Here is a 19,780-nt window from a genome sequence, read left to right on the forward strand (position 1 = left end):
TGTATGGGGTGGTGCCATACAACAAAAGAATGATTGGTGTTTGGACCTATGGGAATGGAAGAGCACTTAATTTATATGATAGTTGTATAGTACTCCTTCTCTCAACTGACCCTCATGAGAATAGTCGGTGAATGTTTTTTATGTACTACAGTATTTATTTTTGATTCTTATACCTAAAAAAGTTTTCAATTCAGTTTTTTTGTATTTCGTTTATTGATCCCTTGACTGAATCTGAGATATAAGCAACATATTAAAAGAATATATTGAAGAAATGAAACGTTTCACAGTTAATTGTAAACTAGGCCTAATATTTTTCGGTTTCTTTTGAAACAATGGAATTTAATCACATATTTTTATAATTATTTGGGGAAAGCAATTGAGGAATCAGATCATTACGATAATTAAATAATTATAACAAATTGCTAAAACCTGAGGCCTATCAGCCGTCACACTCCTTCATTTTAAGGGTCCTGTTTGAGTCAACTGGTAGTGAATGCTTAACTTCAATATTTATAAAAGATTTTTTTAATATTTGTTCAAATACATTGTAAAGATTGTAAATCACCATAGTATGAACTGGCCAGTGGTAGTGTGAGTGTGTGTGTGTAGGCTGCCGCACACCAGAACGGTCGCCAACACGCTGCGTACAGTCCAGCTGCTAGACAGCTGGTACAGAGGGTTCAGAGTCCACACTCTTCTAACCAACAGGTCTACCAACTCTCTAACAACCACAGCTTATTTCATGCCATTTTGTTTACCTTTTTTTCTTAATTTGAGGTATATTATACTGTAGTTACTGTTCATACGCTTTGCCATACTGTATGTAGGCCTATCGTAGATGTTGTTCATGCTTTTTATTACGTTATGATTTTATTTGTTTTCAGGTGGAGTTTAAAGTTTTCATTTTAGTTTATTATTCACAATTACATATTTTTTTGTTGTTGTAGAACTTTCATTTTGTAGCTGTTAATTTCTTTTATTTATTTTAGGCCAACTATATGTTTGAGAATTATTTAATGTTGCTTTTGCACGTGCAAAAGGTTACTGGTTATTTCAAATGTTACCTTTGACTTTGATTAAGCATAATTTAAGTACATTCTTGTTGAACAGAAAATTATTTAGCCTACTCATGAGTTTTTTAAATTGTATTAACTTTGAACTCTAAAAAGCAATGAGGGAGTATTGTGACAACAAGACCACAAAAAAACATTGTAAAGATTCAAAATTAGTAAGGGAACCTTTTTTAAAGTCTGTTCACCCATTGCAATTTATCAAAAATCTCAGGCTCAAACCTTCACTATATATTATGAACTATTAAGCTGAAAACTTTAGTTTATGAATCCTGAAAAACTAGCTTCATCTCACAACTTAACTGACATCGATGTACAGGGAGCACCAGCGACGGCGGGGCCTGTCAGCTGGCACATACCCCAGCAGCCAGTGGTGGGGCAGTACGGGGGTGGGGGGAGCCCCTCCCCTGCTAAGGCTGCTCCTACCCACCCCTCCGTCATAGATGAGTCATACAAGATTACACTGAAGCAGCAGACGCCACAGAGTCCTGTGGACCAGAAGCCCGTTCTGCCTCATCCACCATTCGTCAGCAGCTCCGTGCCCAAGACACCCTCCCCTCACTTGCAGGCCAAGGCACAGGACGATGCGGAGAAGAGTCTCGACAAGTTTTGTCAGGTTGGTATCACTCATAAGAAAATATTCACTGATTGATTTAGAGGATTCTTCTGGGAAGGAAGTGGGTTTGGCATTCCAACACAGACACACACACTCATACAAAGGACAAGTGTGTTTTTGTCCTTTGAGGACATCGAAAGGAAAAGGTTAAAAGGTCCCGTGTCTAAATCTACCATGTCACATTCAGCATTTATTTAGCTTAACAAAATCAAATAGATTTTTAAAATGCTCTGTTTAGCTAAATTACATTTTTCCAAATGCTCCATGCGGTTATAATATTTGTTAAGAAGCGGTAGATAGTTGAAAGTTTTAGTGGGAAGTGAACTTTGTTGACAAAAGTTAGGTTTCTCAAAGGTATTTTGACAACAGTGGAGTTTTGCTATCCATCATACTCAATCATGATAAGAGATCAACTTGTTATAAATACTGAGAAATAATTCTAAAAGAGTAGAATATGAACAACAAACGATAAGCAAGTATGCAAAAAACTCCAATCACACAAATAGAAACTCGCTTAGTCTGCAGATTTGCTGTATATAGGTGAATTATTATTTGGCCCTCATTATACAACATTAAGCAACCACTACTCTCTCAGGATTCCTTCTATCCCCATGTGCTGGGATGTTTTTCTACTTGGGTCAGAATTACTGAAGTTGTCCTGTACAAAAGACTTCTGTAATACTTAAACCAAATGCCTCTACGCAATGCATATAGTAAAGAAACATCCAGTTTTCCTATGTCTAACAACTTATTTCTTGACAGGAGTCTGTGAATGACTTGATGATGACGATAGCCAAGTTGGATAGCAATGGCATCTTGGTGATCCCAGAGAAGGGAGCGGACTCTTTGGTAGATAGCAGCACTGGTCCTCCAATAGACCGACCTTCAACATCTACAGCTGGCAATCCCCAGGCCACGACGTCGTCTGCCGGTGAGTGTTGATTGGCTTAAGTTACAAATGACCAATAGATGACCGAATGAAAAATATTCGTTGGTGGTTAAACATTTGTGCACACAGAAATAAACAGGATAGCATTAGGAACACTCAAAGTAAAATTTTTAAATAGATACTAGAAATTAATTTATCTATTGAAAATTAATTTAAGGTGTCTCATACAACCATACATATGCAGAATTTGAATGCAATGTCAAAGAACGGACTCTTAAAGACACCACTAATACTAATAAAATAAATATTGTAAATTTTACAATAAAATATAAAAAATAAATCTTGAGTTATTCCTTGTTTGGTTGGTAATAGTTATCACTCTTTATTTCCATTATGATGAATTGAAAAATATGAATCTGTATAAATTATTTACGAATTATTAATTAGAGAAAGAAACATAACATTAGTCAAAGTGTAGTTTAACAGGTTAGAATAATTCATGTTACTTTCTGTACTTCAGTAGTTAAACTTCTGAAACATTTCCATTTTTATTTTTGCGTCCAGGATTCCGTCAGCCAAGTAAGTTTTCTTAATTACCGCAAGTTCTCTAAATTAAACGTGTATTCTCTGGCACTATATAACCAGAGCTATCTTGCACTTTTATCCACTGAGTGCTTTTAGATTGTTGGTAAAGTACCTCATTTGCTTAAGAAATAAGTTGTAAAAGTAGTTTAAAGCACTAGTGGAAAGATGAAATTATTGTTTCAACACAATACATTTCATTACTAAAACTAGGAGGTAGAGGCAGTTACTAGGATAGAAATAAAATCTAAACTATGATTTTACAAGTACTTTAGATTCCCTTTTTCAGATTAATTAACTTGTAAATTTGTTTTATCAGACATCCGAAGACCTAGTGAGTACCAACTGCATGATTGTCGGCATGGACAAATTTGAACATTAAACAAAATTAACTTGCTTTTGAAAATGAATGATGTCATAAAGACAGTCCAACCAAAACATCATGACTTTATAATAGTCTTTATACCTTTAGACTAATCTTGACTTTAGTCTTTAGACTTTATAATCACACAACAATTTTTTTTTTAGTCACATTACAATTTTTGCTGTTTGAATTTTGTACGTAATGTTATTAAAGACTTTTTATTCATCTATAAATTTAGTGTTTTTTTTTTTTTTTTTTGAGTGAGGTTTAGTTTTAAAACCCATCTGTTGTGAGTGTGACATCATCAGGAATTTTATCAAGAATCCTTCCCTCCCAACTTTTAGTTGAGTTGGAACTCACCTGCAATCCCGGATTATTTCTTATCCTTGTTACCTAGTGAGGTTAACCCTCCAGATATAAAATCATATCCTACCTTTGTAAAATAGCAGCTCTTCTAATTTATCATTAATACTTTGCTCAATGATGGAGGTCTACAATTTAATAACTCTACAGAAAGGCTCAATATTGGTAATAAGTTTGTTTACTGTACTTTTAGTAAACAATTGTTTTCAACCAAGTAGAAGATAGCTAACTATTCTCGGCATCACTGGTCATATAAATATTTTTTTTAATGTATAAAAAATAATTTATAAAAAAAATTAACATGATTTATTTTAGAAACTAAATGGTAAGGTTGGATATTTTAAAGCTTTGGAAATTGCAACTGAATAAATTGAATTGAGTTTTATGGATAAGACTAGAAACATAAAATAATGGCATAGTCATCAAAATCCTGAAAATTATTTTCAAGTTGTCCCGTATAGCCTACATTTTCAATAACCCGCTGCTTCAATGTAGAATAGCAGATTTGTCTTGTATGAGTGAACACCGTTGTGAAATAATCATTTGTGTTTCTTTGCTTATTCGAGAAGGCATACGTGCAAGTAAGTTGTAATAAATGTTCCTCTCTAAAGATTTGCACTCAATGTATTTTAGTTTGCACTATACCAAATAGAAATACAAAACCAACAGCTTTATGTTTATCTGCCTACTAATGCTATGTAGTTCCTGTGGTAGATATTTGTTCATTATCCACCTAGTGCAGCTTTAATATTGATAGGTTTACTATTCAGGAACAAAAAATGTATTCATAGTAGGTCTAGAAACTAACTTTCTATTAAAACCGTTTTCAATTTTCAATAAGTTATAAAATCTCTGGATGTGGTAATAGTTATCAGGTAAGTAATAAACTGTAATGCATGCAACATAGTGATGGGCTGATTCCAAGATTGTTTAATTCCTTAACTAAAATGTAAGCTTTGATTGTCTTTGCCAGATACAATTCCGATTCCAGATGAGCTTACACTATACAATGTATGTGATAAAACATAGTATTAGCTGTGCCTACACATTTTACCAGATTGTTAACAGTAGGGATGTTTAAGACCCAGACGTTAGAGAAACTTTTGTTAGTCGACTCCCGTTGGGAATTTTTGAACCATAGAAGAAGTATTATCATTCTATCAAAGTGGATTTAATACACTTTCTGAATTTTCTTAGGACCTCTTCAGCTTTCAATTGGAGAGGGACGTAATTGTAAAGTTTTTCTGCATAGAAACTAAGTTTTTTTTTTTTGATTGGTGGTTGAGTGTCATGGTATTAAAGGTTGAAATTGTCACAAAGAGATATCTATAAATTCTTGGAGAATAGTATGACAAGAGATTTTTTGTAGTTAATGGTTAATTAAGGTTCATAATGATGATAAACAAATTTTTTTGACAATTTTTAATTTATATTTGTTGCCAGTTGTACTGATTTTCAAGATTATAACAAACCAAAACCAACTACAGTCTAACCTTGATATAACGAACCTCGATACAACGAATTCCTTGATATAACGAATTTTTTTAAATCCCCTAGAACTCTCCATAAGACACAATGTATATTTTACCTCTACATAACGAACTAACCATAACAACGACCTTGATTTAACGAATTTTTCGGGATTTCGGCTAAAATAAGACACCTCAATATAACGAATTTATCATTGTCAGAACCTCTACATTGCGAATTTAACCTCTGCATAACGAATTGTCTACGTCTTTTCCTCGATATAACGAATCCCCCACCCCATTATTGTTTTTGAAAAATCTATTTCTTTATCAAATGAAATGGAAAGGTGACGTCATCGCTTGCGCTAACATTCGTCTGCTCCCGTTTTGCACATCTCTGTCTGCTGTCGCTGCGTGCGCTATGTTGCAACTGAGAACTGATTTAATTCACTGAGGACTGATGACGACGTAATGTTTAGTAAGCTGTAATTGGGCGATAAGTAACTATGGTGAAATGTACAATTTTTGGATAAAGAGAAACCTAAGAAAGAATATAAAAACAAAACCAAAGAGAAAGAATAGCAGCATCATTATTTTAACATTCCTTTTTCGAGTGTTTTTATTATCTTTAAGTTGGCTATGATTATACACTTTTATAATGACTTGTCTAATAATTTATTGTTTTCAATACGATTTGTTTCAACTAGCAACACCAATGCTATAGTTAATGATTATTATTGACGTTCCTCTGTTGTAAATCAGTACTGTACTGATAAGTAGCCTACCGGCCTATCACGAGCAGTAGCTTACAAAACTTTCTACTAGTGATGGGCCGATTCCGATTCTCGATTCCAAAATACTCTCGATTCCGCCGGAATCGAATCGAGCATTCGATTCGAATCTCCGTGGGTTTGGGATCGATTCCGACTCTCTTCGATTCTTTGATAAAATTGGTTAAAATAAGCCATAAACGTCATATAAAGCAACAAAGAAACAAAATAAATTCAGATTGCTAATGATTTGCTTGCAACTCTGAGCAAACAACAAGTCCTGGTCGTATCGTCACTAACTCAGCGAGACTAGAGCGAGCGTATTGCAAAAATAATAGATGCGAACTCAATACAGATAGTAGCCTACAATGAGAAACAGTTAACAGATGGGAATTGGAGATTCGGGCAAACTGGACTGGAGCGAGTAAGCATTGCGTCACAGCTCACAAGACATACAAGGAAAGGGATGAGCATCGATTTAGATCAACCAGTGGTACCAAGGCTACTAACCACGAATACTAGAAAAGTAGAAAAATACCGGTATGGATCATAAACATAAACAAATGACATTTTTGGCCCGAAAATACACATTATTTCACATTGCTTAAATTGAACTGCCAAAACATATGTTCAACGCTATTCGTAGAGGATTCGGGCCAACAACGTCATTTGTTTATGTTTATGATCCATACCGGTATTTTTCTAGTATTGGTGCTACTAACTGAATCATTGCATCGCTACATCGATGTTATCAGTAACCGATAACATCGTTGTGAAAACATCGATGTTTTTGGGACTAAGACATAGATTTTTTTCTTCAATTTTTCGTCTGGTCTCTGTACTCTCCAGTAACGGAAAGCATCGATATCTCAATTACACTTGGTCAAAAACATCGATGTGAAAAACAACGAAAATCTATAGAAAAACATCGGTGATGCGAAAGCATCTACTATCGATGCTCATCCCTAAACAGAGCTGAGCTACCATTCATTAAGTATAACAAAACACTTCGTATTCGGTCCCGAAACGTCACTACTCAACGAGACTAGAGCGAGCGTCCTATAGCCTAAAAGCGACTTGGGCTTGGGCTTGGCAATATAATTTTGTACAGTGAATTGGAAGGTTTTAACTACCTATAAATGTTCAAGTGCGCGAAATTGTAAATAAACTTGTTTAGTGTTGCAATCAACGGGTAAATCTTCGAACACTGGGTATTTTAATGGCCGATAGGCAGAGTAGTTTTGCAGGTTCCGTTATTGTCTGCCAACAGTGGCAACACTGATAAAGTGAAAAATACTTAAATGCTCCAGTACGGACGGCATCAACAAATCGTATTGAGTACTGAGTTTCAATCTTAAATCTTCCAAGACTCTTTTTTGTAGGCTATGCTTGGATATACATTTTGATTTTGCTTATAATGTTCATATTTTATTTTTTTTTTTTTTCAAATGGACAATCGACAATGGTTTCGGACGTGAACTTTAGGAGGGTGTACAAACAACGGTAATGAATTGAGAGTGCAAAAATAAATATAGGAATTTGATTTTATTAAGAAACTAGACTTCTTTCCAATATTGATTTGATTTGTATACCTGTAAAGATTCATGTTAAAATTAGGTAAGTTAGGTGGACTGTAAAGATTTATTAATCTTTTCTCCATTTTAATGATTTGATTTTCCTTATTTATATCATACACAAGTGTTGATTCAGTTTTAGTGTAATATACTGATTGTGTTTTGTTTTGTAATACTAATAATAAACCAACAAATATGTATGTACCTAACACTGTTTTTTTTTCCTTTTTGACTTTTTCTACTTACTTTTGTTGTGAATCGTGTGACTTAAATGTAGATCAGATACCAAATATTAATATTATTGATCTATTGCTTAAGCTGTATAATTAATTATGTTTTTGTTTCAACTAGGCCTACTCCTAGAAGTTTATATAAGGTTAGGTTAGTTTGTATATAAATTAAAAATCAAGAATTGGATAGGGGCTGATTTTTTATAATGATAATGAATGATTTTTTATAGTACATATAAAAGTTATTTTATAATATTCTATGGCTAGTATTTTACAATAACCTTGTAAATGTGTATTGAATGTGTGACATTCTAAATTCTACATATAGATAACATGCTTGGTAAGCTTGTACTGATTTCACAATTTTAAACACATTCATAAAACATAATTGAATTTGGAATCGGAATCGAGTCCGGAATCGAGATTCGAATCTTAAATTTAAGAATCGGAATCGGAATCGAGAAATTTTGGAATCGGCCCATCACTACTTTCTACTGTTTTGTTTTGTTCTTGACATGGTTTATGACTACGCAATACAGTGTTTGGCTAGGTTTTAGGAGGGTTAGAACAAGCTGTGATTTTAAACTTACAGTTTTTAACCTGTACCAAGGTCAATGCCATTTTCATGATTGCGCAATATTCCCCTTCCCTTTATTATGCCGGATAATTTAGGTTCTACTGTACAATGTAAACACTGTACTGTAAAGTATTGTAGCCTATGCTACTTTAATTGTGTTTTAATGAGGTCAAATCCCGACCTATATTGACCGACGCTGGTTCTGAACCTCGACTTAGCGAAATTCATGCAAACCTAACCTCTATATAACGAACCTCGTTTTAACGAAATCCTTGATATAACGAATATTCAGTTCGGTCCCTTCAGATTCGTTATACTGAGGTTGGACTGTATTTGCGATCTCAGAGAGAAATAGTTTTAATCGCTCAGATTGTCAGCCGTACTTGTTGTGGTATTTTGCACAGCTTTGATTAATTTCATATCGGCCGTGCTTGCCTGCTAATGGAAAAGCCGTGCTAGGTCTACTGCTCATCAAAAGAAACATTCAAACACTAAGAAAACCACTAACCCTGACTAAAATCGCGGTTCTTACACACACAACAAATATTTTGATATCTGTTGAGTAATGATTCCTAGTAAGCAGCTAAAAAAATAAAATATATTTGAGCTAATGAGAAGCTTCCATGATGGCTTGTGAGTTGATATGCAGAAAAAGGTGGCCAGTGGTACTGGTCATGACAGTGGCAGAGACTAACTATTCCGCGCTATTTACAAAAACAACATGGCCATAACAACGAGCTCAGAGAAGAGAGAAATATTATTTAGGCTCGTCTTACCTCCAAGTTGGCTACTTATGCATAGGAATTGATTTCCACCCATCTCTTTATTGTCATCTTTTCTAAGGAGTTTAACACAGATGCATATTTGTGTGTGACAGGGAGCCTGGACTCCCAGAAGGACGACCCCAACGAGGACTGGTGTGCTGTGTGTCTGGACGGAGGAGAGCCAGTGTTGTGTTGTGACAACTGTCCTAAAGTCTTTCATCTCAAGTGTCACATACCAGCTCTCAGTGCCTTCCCTGGGTGAGTCTAGCACAAATAATACCCCAACTATTGTGTTAGAAGTGGTTAATTGTTGCAGAACAATTATTTTATGCATCTTATTTCTTGGAAATTATTTGCACACCTGCTTAAGTTTACAAAAAGTTCTTCATGACTTCCAAGGTCACAAATTTAAAAGTCATGGTCATTAGGTGACTACAATAACTAACGGTTTATTACTAAGTACAAAGTTATAGTTTGTTGTAACCTATACCTAATCTAACTATTTCAAAAAGTTAGTGGTAAATTACAAGGTTTTATTTGATTACCACTGTGAACAATTTTGCTGAATGGTTTTATTGTTAAAATATAGGTATATTTTAAAGAAAAAATGGCTGATATACTGATTTACAAAAATAAAGTTCAGCAAGCTTATCTGAAGAAATTTTGAGTCCAGATGCAATTAGGTACTCAAGAAAAGGTATCAAAACAAACACTGATAGTCTGTCCTAATGAAGTAGGCTACATCTCCAGAGAGTAGAAGTCAATTCGGAAAGCCAGCTGAACTCAGTATCTTCTATCTTTCCAAAAAACACTTCCAAACTATACATAAGGTCATCTTTCAACATTAAAATCTGAATTTTTTCTTTCTTTGGTCTTTGAAATAATTTAGCTCTAGGACTAACAACTTTATGTATTTTTATTTTAGTTTATGAAGTCCTCCTACGTAAATTGTTTTTTGACTAAACCAAGTTTCGGGAGGTAAGGAAACTCCTTTTTTTGAAACTACTAACTATTATAGTTCATAAACTAAAATTAAAATAGTTGTTATCCTTTGCAATTAGTTATTATCTTTTAAAACTTGTATTAGTATGAAATATTATTTTTAGTTGCTTTTGCCTATTAGTTAATTTGTTTAATGTTTTTAATTTGGCGAGTATTGCTATTATTGTTAGTTTCCCAAACTAGGTTGGTTTCATCATTGCTTGTATTATTTCAGAGAGTCTGAGACTTGGCAGTGTTTGCTGTGTACCAGCATGAGCAACGTCACGCCTAACATTCAGGTACGTCCAACATGATAAGTAGGTATTCCACATTGATATTCACTTAATATTGATAGCCTTCTTAGCAATGTTGATAAACCTCCTCAAAGCAGCTGGCCAAACTATGTAAGACAAAACTAAGCATTCTTTGATGTCAAGTTTGAAATATGATTGTTATCACTTTGTACCAATTGACCTAGTTTTCATTTGTATGCTTTTGCAGGTCTTTTCATTAGAATTCATAGTGGTTTTTGTCATCAACTGTTTCGTCATTCCCTACTTTCAAATAGATCTGGACTAACTCAGTCTTAGCCTAGCCACTTAGGATGTAACTTCAAAGTAAGGTTGAAAGGTGTGGCAGCAATCTTCAACTGAGGACACGGTTGACGCCCAAAACCACTCTGGCTTCTAAAGTTAAGCTAGCTTACTTGAAAGTGTAGTACCGGTAGTTTTTTTTAAATAACGTCAAGGGTGGAACAGTTTTACACGTTACTTCAGGATGGGCCTAGAAGGTTGGCATCATCGCTTCGATCAAATCTATTGGTGAATGGCAAGATATGCTCTGCCTCTAGATCAGCTAGCTTGTCCCCCAAAATGTAGTATAGTAATGTAGTAGCCTTGCTGGTTATTGCTGGCCTAACATCCCAGGATTTAGATATCTTGTTGCTTATATCTTGTCATTGAGTTGGATGAAAACTTTGACATATTACATTGATAACAGTTATATCAGTGTTGTATTCACAATACACAACTGTTTTGATTTTGTTCTGATTAGGAAGGGCAGACTTATCTTCACAACAGTGGGTGAGTCTTGAGGAAGATTGCCCACTGTAGAGGTAGGTGTTATAATCTAGTATATTTGTTGTGCTGTCGTAGGTTGGAGATAAGAGGCCGCACAGAGATGGACTGGACACTCATGAGCAGATGTTGATGCAGAGGATACTGCTTGAGTTGTACTGTCAATACGAGCCGAGCTTACACTTCAGAGAGGTCATACCACCTGACGTGAGTGACAAATTTAATTTCCACACTTCTCTTAAAAATACAATATAATGTTATGATTTGAATATCATTTTTAGGTAACTACAAGCATGATGAAACAAGAAACTGAGTTAAACATTAATTTCAGCTCATTTTATTTTCTTCAAAACAGAACATATTCTGAAATTGGTACGGTTTTAGATATAAAAAAAAATACATAAATACACCAAAAATTACTTGGTTGTTAAAATTGAATTTATTAAATCAATAAATTAATGAAAAGTGCAATAGCATAAAGTTATTTGAGAAATATATAAATCGTTAACAGTGAACAAAAAATATTTCATTGATAGAAAAGAAAACATCACCTTAGTCTCCTGCCATTGCAGCAAAATCGTCAATATAATTTGCAGTAGAGAGATGCCATCACCATAACTTACAATCACGGCAAAACTGTGAATTTTCAATCGCAAAATCTTTGCCAACTCATTCTCAGATTACATTAATATTGTCACAGTAAAACCTTGGCTCTGTTTTTGTTTCTGATTTGGTTACTTGAGCTTTTAGGCCAGGCTCGGCTCAAAAGTTGAGCCATTTAAAAATCTAGTCTCTTGCTCCTCAGTATTATTTAACAAACCAATGTATAAAAGGCAGTAGTTGAGTTTATAAATAAATAAATAAGTTAATAGTGGTAAACTTAATTGTTTTTACAGCTGAACTTAATGAAATGTTTTAAGTATTTGAACATAAGTGTGTCGTACTGTACAGAACCTAGCTTATCATGAGAAGATAAAGCGACCGATGTCGTTTGATATGATAAGACAGAAGCTTGCTTCTACAGCGTCTGATCGCTACCGCAACATGAAGGAGGTGGTTGACGACATCAGATTAGTCTTCAAGAATGCATACACGTTCAATCCGGTAAGCCTTTATTTTGTTAACATTCATTGCTCGAAAATCGTTAGGTAAATAATAATTGTTCATTTATGCATTGCATTAAGAACTTGGTAGTCAAGGTATATTACTATCTCACATCAACCTTTTTGTTAAATTACATAATTTAATTAATTAATAGCCTAATGACAAATGGCATCTGGGTTCAGAAATCAAGTTGACCCAGGATCAAATCAGCAACCTTATGAATTGAAGGAAATCATTATCCAATTTTTCCCTGTAATAAAACCTCAGTTATATTTTTAGACAAGAGTTTAAATAACAAAAGTTGTCATGGAGTTAACATGTGTTATTTTTGGTCGCAGAAAGAGAGCCAGGTGTATTCGGACGCAAAGAGCCTGGAAGAGTTCCTGGACATGTTGTTGGAGAAGTGGGTGCCTGCGCTGGCCTACGATGACACAGACACGGAGCCCTCCTTGCCCAAGCGGGTCAAGAGGGCAACACACGACTGACCAGAGCCTCTGACTCCGGTGGTCCAGTCACCGGGGCGACCCCCCTCCCCTCATGCAGACCTGCTGCAGCTCTGAGCACCAGCCACCAGGTTATTATAGTAACCTTTCACAGACCTATGCTGACTAATCCGTAGACTTATATTTGTACGTTAATGTTTTAACGTATAATTATAGGTTATTAGTAATTAGTCTTATGAGATGTGTTAGCTGTAACCAAGTAAAAACTCTATTGAATAGGCCTATAGTGTGTGTCTGCAGGCCAGACATTTTGTAACCAAGTCAAAAACTATTGAAGTCAGACTTTCTGTAAACCAACCAAAAACTGTATTGAATAGTAGGGGTCTGTGGGGCCAGACCTCTTACTCCAGGTCAGGTTCTGCAATTTTTATCCTCAGGCTTTGGGTCTAAATCGGATCAGAACACAATCAGATTGCTTTGGAAATTATTGGTTTAAAAAAAATTTTATAGTAATACTACAACCTGTTTATACAATATTTTACATGATCTCTCTCCCCCCCCCTCAGCATATCCCAACAATATCGTGACTAGTGATGGGTCGGTACCACTTTTTAAAAGTCTGTACCGGTTCCTAGCCAAAATCGATTCTCGGTAGGAAACCTATCTCCGGAGATCCCTTTGACCAATGGTCACCTATTTAATAACGCTATCAGAGGTTAAATCACTTATAAAATGCTGATATAAATTCTGTCATGGATTTTTCCTCCAAGCTCACCAAGACTTCTATTGTAAAACAGTTTTTACTTTCTGCAAAGTAAAAAATACCCAAAAACAACTACTAAGTATTTATTTTATTATTTATTTATTTGTTCTATTAATTATTTATTTTTTCAGGTTTGCAAGTATCTCTGAACTGGTTGTGATTGTGTAAACGTTTTTGCACAAACTGGACGTTGTCGTGTTGCAGTATCGTGATGTGTGACTCGTCAGTGTTATTTATTTGTTTTTTCATTAGGTAAATTATATCAATTGTAAGCTAGTGTTGTCAGAGATTTGTTACGATTATTTATAAGGGCTTTAATTTTAACTATTTGTATATAAAGAACAATGAGAGATTATTTTCAATAAAAGTGATTTTTTAAATGACATTGTATGTCATGTATAAACAATGTATGGATTGTATTCACTTCAATTTTAGTTACATTGTGGGCCAGGAGCCTACTATTCTTTTTATTTTTGATTTTTAATTGAGACTTAATTTAAACCCAAGGGTAGAACAATTTCTGATTGCATAGAAGGTAATAAAATATCAAATTATTGCAAAAGAGTATGTGCATGCATAAATTTTATTTTTTAAGTGATAACTTAACTGCCATTTGAAGAACTGTTCAAATAAGAAACTAACAAATAAGATTTTTTTTATAATGCTTGGTCATAAATTAATAGTTTGTTAAGTGAATTCATAGCATGTCTGAGACAGTTTGAGTATGCTATAATTGTTGAGATTATTGAACTGTGAAATGACTTGTTATTTATTATTTATTCTCTATGATTATCTCCTAAGACACTACCTCACTTTTTTTATACAATCTTGCGTTATTGCACAGACAAATCTGTTTGGAATTGGAAGATTTCGAACTCAAAATTTTGAAGATCAAACTCCTACGCTACAACGACTAAACCAGTCTTCTTGTACTTTTATGTTTTTGTGAATGCTTTTTATAATTTGTTTAAGCTTGTGTGAAGGCTATTAAATGTTGAAATAATTTAAGATTTGACTGTGGCTGCATAATATGACTAACTACTTTGTGTCTCCTACCGATATATGTTGACATGATAACATTATTATTTCAACCCACTTCATACCATTACCATTACCAACTGGCGATCGTTAACCAGATGCCTGGATTGATCTTGTTAGATAAAATTTACTTTTTGAAAATTGAATAAACTAATAATTACAATATTTACACTCCATGGTGGCCGGATTCATACTCAAAAGCTACCTACTAGCTTCCTATTCAATAAAAACAATCCATAATAATATACAGACCAAATCTTATCATGCATTTTTATAGTGATGTAAATGTAACAGTCACCTTACATAGATTGAATTATGTAGGAATAACAGTTATTTCAGCAACTTACAATATTTTATACAATAGTTTTGTGGAATGTAGCTAATTCAAGTGTAGGGGTTACTCTAATGCAATATTTCTTCTTGGTAAAATACACCATTCCAAGATGCAGTCTTTAAAAAATTCTTCTTGAAAATGGTTTGTCTAGATATCTTATTTATTCTGAACATTGTTGCAAAAAGCTTACTGTTTTGAATGAACAACATGTTAATAATTTACTTAAGGTGACACAGTACTCCCTATCCCGTCCATGTTAAAATGGCAGTTTTTAGGTACACATAACTTTTACAAATATTAACCTATCAACTTGAAATTTTTTTACTACGTTTAATGCATTATTACCAACAATAATATGAAGTAAAAAAAGTTTTTGAGCAAAATTAAATTGTTAGTATGATTTTAAAAAGTGTATAAAACATTTTGTAATTTTTTAACATAAAATATTATTTATTTCAAAGGTGTTTGGTTGTCATGGAAACTGATTCGTATTATTGTTCCTTATCATATGAGGAACACACACAACAATTTTTATTGAAATTGGATTATAATTGAGGAAGAAAAGTGTACCTGACTAGAAACCACTTGACTTTCGGAAAACGACAAAAGAACCCTCTGTCACGGGTAGTAGGACCTTTGGGCATGCTAAAGTAAGAGTGTATAAAAGTCGCTGTATAACTTAAAATAATTTTTTCTTCCATAATATTTGGTATGCACGTGTTCAGGAAAGTGTGTTCTACAAAACTAAATAATAAAAAGTGTTTACAAATTTGTAATATTTGACAGCGTACCCTCTGCGTCATGATTAGTAGTAGGACCTTGGGAATGCTAAATTAGGCTGCAAGAGCTAATAAAAGTAACTGAAAATTTTAAAAATATTTTTTTTCTTCCTTAATATTTATTATCTAAGTGTTCAGAAAAGTCTGTTCTACAAAACTAAAAAAAAAAACTTAAAAGATTTCATATTTGATTACTGTGTTTACTATGTTAAGTTATTATTAATGTTACATTAATTTACATAGGTTACTTCTTTTGATATTTGAACATGAGAGAAGTTTTAACAAATTAAGTAAAAGCATTTGAAATAACAAATTGAACGGATAATGTGATTTTTTTGGTTTTCAAAATCTGTTATTTTTTCATGCTGAAATACATGCTCATCCAGTTAAGATTTTTTTGACACTAGCCCTTCATTTTTATACAGACAAAGGTTACAAAAACGTTGATTTACTTAAAGTACAAAAAAATCATATTATTGTGTTAGCTGTAGGCCTAACTGTAACCGTTGAAGTTCGATACTGAAGTAATATAAAAGCTAAGATCACATAGTTAAATGAGCCCGTCACTCTTAAAGATAACTTAAACACTTAATTACTCAGCGATGGATGGTCTTTGTGTACAAATTTTCGGAAAGTAAATGAAAGATACGTCATACCACTTTTTTCCTTTTTAGCGAATTTCCTTATAGGGAAGTAGCGATTACCGTAGGTCTCATGGTAAGACCTAGGCCCGGGACCGATTTACTTTTTCATTTTGATGTCCCCAGAGGCCAAAAACACCATTCGTTCAAATTTTTATATATATGTGTGTCCATCCCCATAACTTGAGTAATTTTTGTCCGATTTTGATAAGATTTGGTTTGAAGGTGTAAGGCAGGATAAACTTGAATGAGTTCGCAAACCAGCATGATCGGACTATGGGAACAGGGGTTTATGGCCTGGGGTTTTATGGGATAAAAATAGGGTTTTCCCATTTTTGACCCTAAAAACGCAACATTTCACAATTTCTTTCTAAACCATTTTGTAGAGCTTAAAAAAACAAATAATTTAGTATATTGAAGTGTTATTATGCGCCTAATTGTTACGGAGAAAATTCAAAAAAATGTTAATTTTAAATTCCCATGTTATTCTTATGGAGAATAAGTCTACTGTTGTAGTTTGCTTGTTTATGAACTTACTTTGATCAAATTTGGAAAATACATTAATTTCTTACTAAACTACAGTACCTTTTAACATTTTACATTAAAAAAACGTTTACCCTCCCTGTTGCAGCAAACCTAAGTAGGCCTACTCAATAAAATAATTCTGTTTAAATAGGGAATAAAGTGATATTTTTAAGGAGACATTTTAGAGTAAATCCAATCAGGCAAATGGAAATTCGCTAAGTCTGCAGGTTTGTTGGGGGTATTTTCTTTTTTTGTTGTCCTAGGACGCAAGGCACGAGCCTGGGGTTGTTTTTCACATTACTTCAGGCTAGACCTAGGGGTTGTGGCATTATCACTTAGATAAAATCCATTGGTGACTTGGCGGGGATTGAACCCGGGACCTCACGGACTGAAGTCCCGCGCTCTAACCACTACACCAGCTCGCTCCCCAGTCTTATTACACTTAAAGCATATATTTACACTGATACTGTTACTCAAAGACGGTAAATATACAAAAAAGATCGTAAGTGGTGGACACTCCAATCATCAGACCCAATAGGCGAATGACAAGAATCTTATATCTTGAATGGTGTTAATACTTATGCTATTAACACTAATACCGAAACCCCGGTCTGACAGGCCCACGGGAATTTTCAAAAACGCATGTTGGCAACACTGTTTACTTGGTAGATTCCATTCCCCCAATACCTTCCCCTCTTTTCCTCCCCTACCTATTGATATATCATTTGTTCATTTTGCATGGGTGCCGTGACCTTGACAGGTCGTCTGTTCATAACATGTCCGTCTCAGAAGCCCAGCGTTAGTGTATTTTAAAGCGGGGTCTCACAGACCGAGGGTTTCGGTTTGTGTGTTTCTAAGCGGGGTCATTATTTTTCAAATGGGGTCTCACAGACCGGGGGTTTCGGTTAACGTCAGCCTAGGTGGGGTTTCGGTTCTTAGTGTTAATTATGTGCTATAATTATGCTACAAATTTTTAGCAGAATATTACCTGTGCGGCTTTAAACAATATGGCCAGCCACTTCTTTAGCCAGAAGTATTTATTTAAAGTCCAATACGTTTCAAAGAACAACTGCGCTCTATATTCTCTGTCCTATTCGAACACTGTAATAAGTGCTATGGAGATAAAATGCCATTTTTACACAAGTTGCTCTTTCAGTAGAATCGGTAGTTTTACTGCAGCATACTCAATTCAATGAAGTGGTTTTTATTCTGAATTGGCAAAAGCCAAGAAAAAGTGATACAGTAGATTCATATTTTGAACTCTGATATTTGTGAAGTTTATTTGTAAGCGGTTTTGAATTCTATGTTTTTCTATATTTTTTCTGTTTTTGATTGGTTTTTTTTTTGTTATTGTTATTTGGCCCAAACTTTCAATGAAATAGTTGATGAGGATTTAATATGGTTATCTATGTTTTGTATTTTTGTAATAAAATGTACATAATTGTACGGTTATGAGTCAAATGTCATTTATTGCATGGATACCACTAAAAAAGATCAAAATCGTGTTCATTTGAACTATTAATAATTTTTTTGCAATGTTTTGTACCAGTTTGTTAATTTTGCGCAGTTTAGAGTAGTTGATTAATGGTTTAAAGTTAAAGTTAACTTTACATGAATGGTTTGTGGTAGTATAGCATAGAGTGTGCGAGTTTGAGTTTAGCATCATAAAAAGAAACAAGTATGAGAGTTGCTACTTGCTACGGTTGTTTTGTTTTACATATCATTCAAATAAACATGTGAACTGTAGCCTACATCAAACGTGTATATTCTTATTTATTTTTTCAACATAGTTTAAGCTATAGGTAGCAAACACACAATTTAGCTTAGATATTGTTAAAGGGGTTTTTGTTACATTTTCAGTTGACTATTTTCACATACATTTAGAGATAAAGAGATGGAGGTGGCTGTATTTCCTGTGTACATTTTAGGTATAAGGTATCAAATTTTATAATAAAGGTAATGGAAAATCCAATAATAAATGTTTTAATTTTACTGCAAAAGTCCTTTTTAATAATCTGTGTCCAATATTTGTTTTTCACTTGTTATGGATATGAAAAATGTAATAAACAAAAATAAGAACAATATAATTTATCTGGAAATGTAATAATTAAACTTGGTATAATTATTTCAGATGTTTAACTAACAAAAATATGTTTCTAAAGCATCCACTAATTCATTCTCATGGGCATATGAAATTAAAATTAAATATAAATAAAATGACATTATTAAGGATAGATAACATCAAAGTAATATAGGAAACTGTCAAAACAGCCCAAGTTTAAATTCTTTTTTGAGTACTAAATGTCACTATTACATATTGTTTGTAAAAAATCATAAACACGACATAAAAAAAATTGATTTAGATTCAAACGTAAGCTGAAAAATCTGTGCAAATTTTCAAAATATTTAAACATTTCCTGTCCGTTTTCTTATTGGAAATGGATAAAAATATTAGTTATTGGATTGACTTATTTAGAAAATAAGAATCATTTGAAAATATTGTAAAAAGTCTTGACTACATTTTTACATGTTCATAGGTGTTTGAATGTAATACTTTATTGTGCAATCTACCCTGAAATGTTACATTATACTACCTAAGCTTTCATATTTTTACTGTAATGAAAACTCAATGAGTTGCTATCCTACTGCCTTCTTGGTTTACTTTGTGATAAACTTTCCGGACTTGTCATAGTTATTAAACTAAGTGTTTGTAAAATAACAGTCGTGTTATGTTTAAAGCTATTTACATTTGTAGAGGGACTTTATTTGTAGGTTATTTGAATAAATGCAGATGAATTACCAAAACTATTAAAGAAAATAATAGTAAA

General features: G+C 33.6%; 1 protein-coding gene across 1 annotated transcript in view; it reads left to right on the top strand.

Moving 5' to 3' along the window:
- The window catches only part of LOC128984430 (E3 ubiquitin-protein ligase TRIM33), a 40,572-nt gene extending 20,792 nt beyond the window's left edge, over positions 1 to 19,780 (top strand). The window contains exons 12-23 of the mRNA XM_054403750.1: positions 610 to 708; positions 1,390 to 1,686; positions 2,449 to 2,617; positions 3,140 to 3,154; positions 3,477 to 3,491; positions 4,451 to 4,465; positions 9,382 to 9,526; positions 10,485 to 10,548; positions 11,404 to 11,532; positions 12,277 to 12,429; positions 12,768 to 13,003; positions 13,767 to 19,780. Coding sequence (XP_054259725.1) covers positions 610 to 708; positions 1,390 to 1,686; positions 2,449 to 2,617; positions 3,140 to 3,154; positions 3,477 to 3,491; positions 4,451 to 4,465; positions 9,382 to 9,526; positions 10,485 to 10,548; positions 11,404 to 11,532; positions 12,277 to 12,429; positions 12,768 to 12,914 — 1,248 coding nt within the window. The 3' untranslated portion in view covers positions 12,915 to 13,003; positions 13,767 to 19,780. The remainder of the gene's footprint in view (positions 1 to 609; positions 709 to 1,389; positions 1,687 to 2,448; positions 2,618 to 3,139; positions 3,155 to 3,476; positions 3,492 to 4,450; positions 4,466 to 9,381; positions 9,527 to 10,484; positions 10,549 to 11,403; positions 11,533 to 12,276; positions 12,430 to 12,767; positions 13,004 to 13,766) is intronic.

Source organism: Macrosteles quadrilineatus, unplaced genomic scaffold (genome assembly GCF_028750875.1).
Source record: "Macrosteles quadrilineatus isolate MER2022 unplaced genomic scaffold, UCM_ALF_1.0 Scaffold_2__2_contigs__length_208266976, whole genome shotgun sequence".
NCBI lineage: Eukaryota > Metazoa > Arthropoda > Insecta > Hemiptera > Cicadellidae > Macrosteles > Macrosteles quadrilineatus.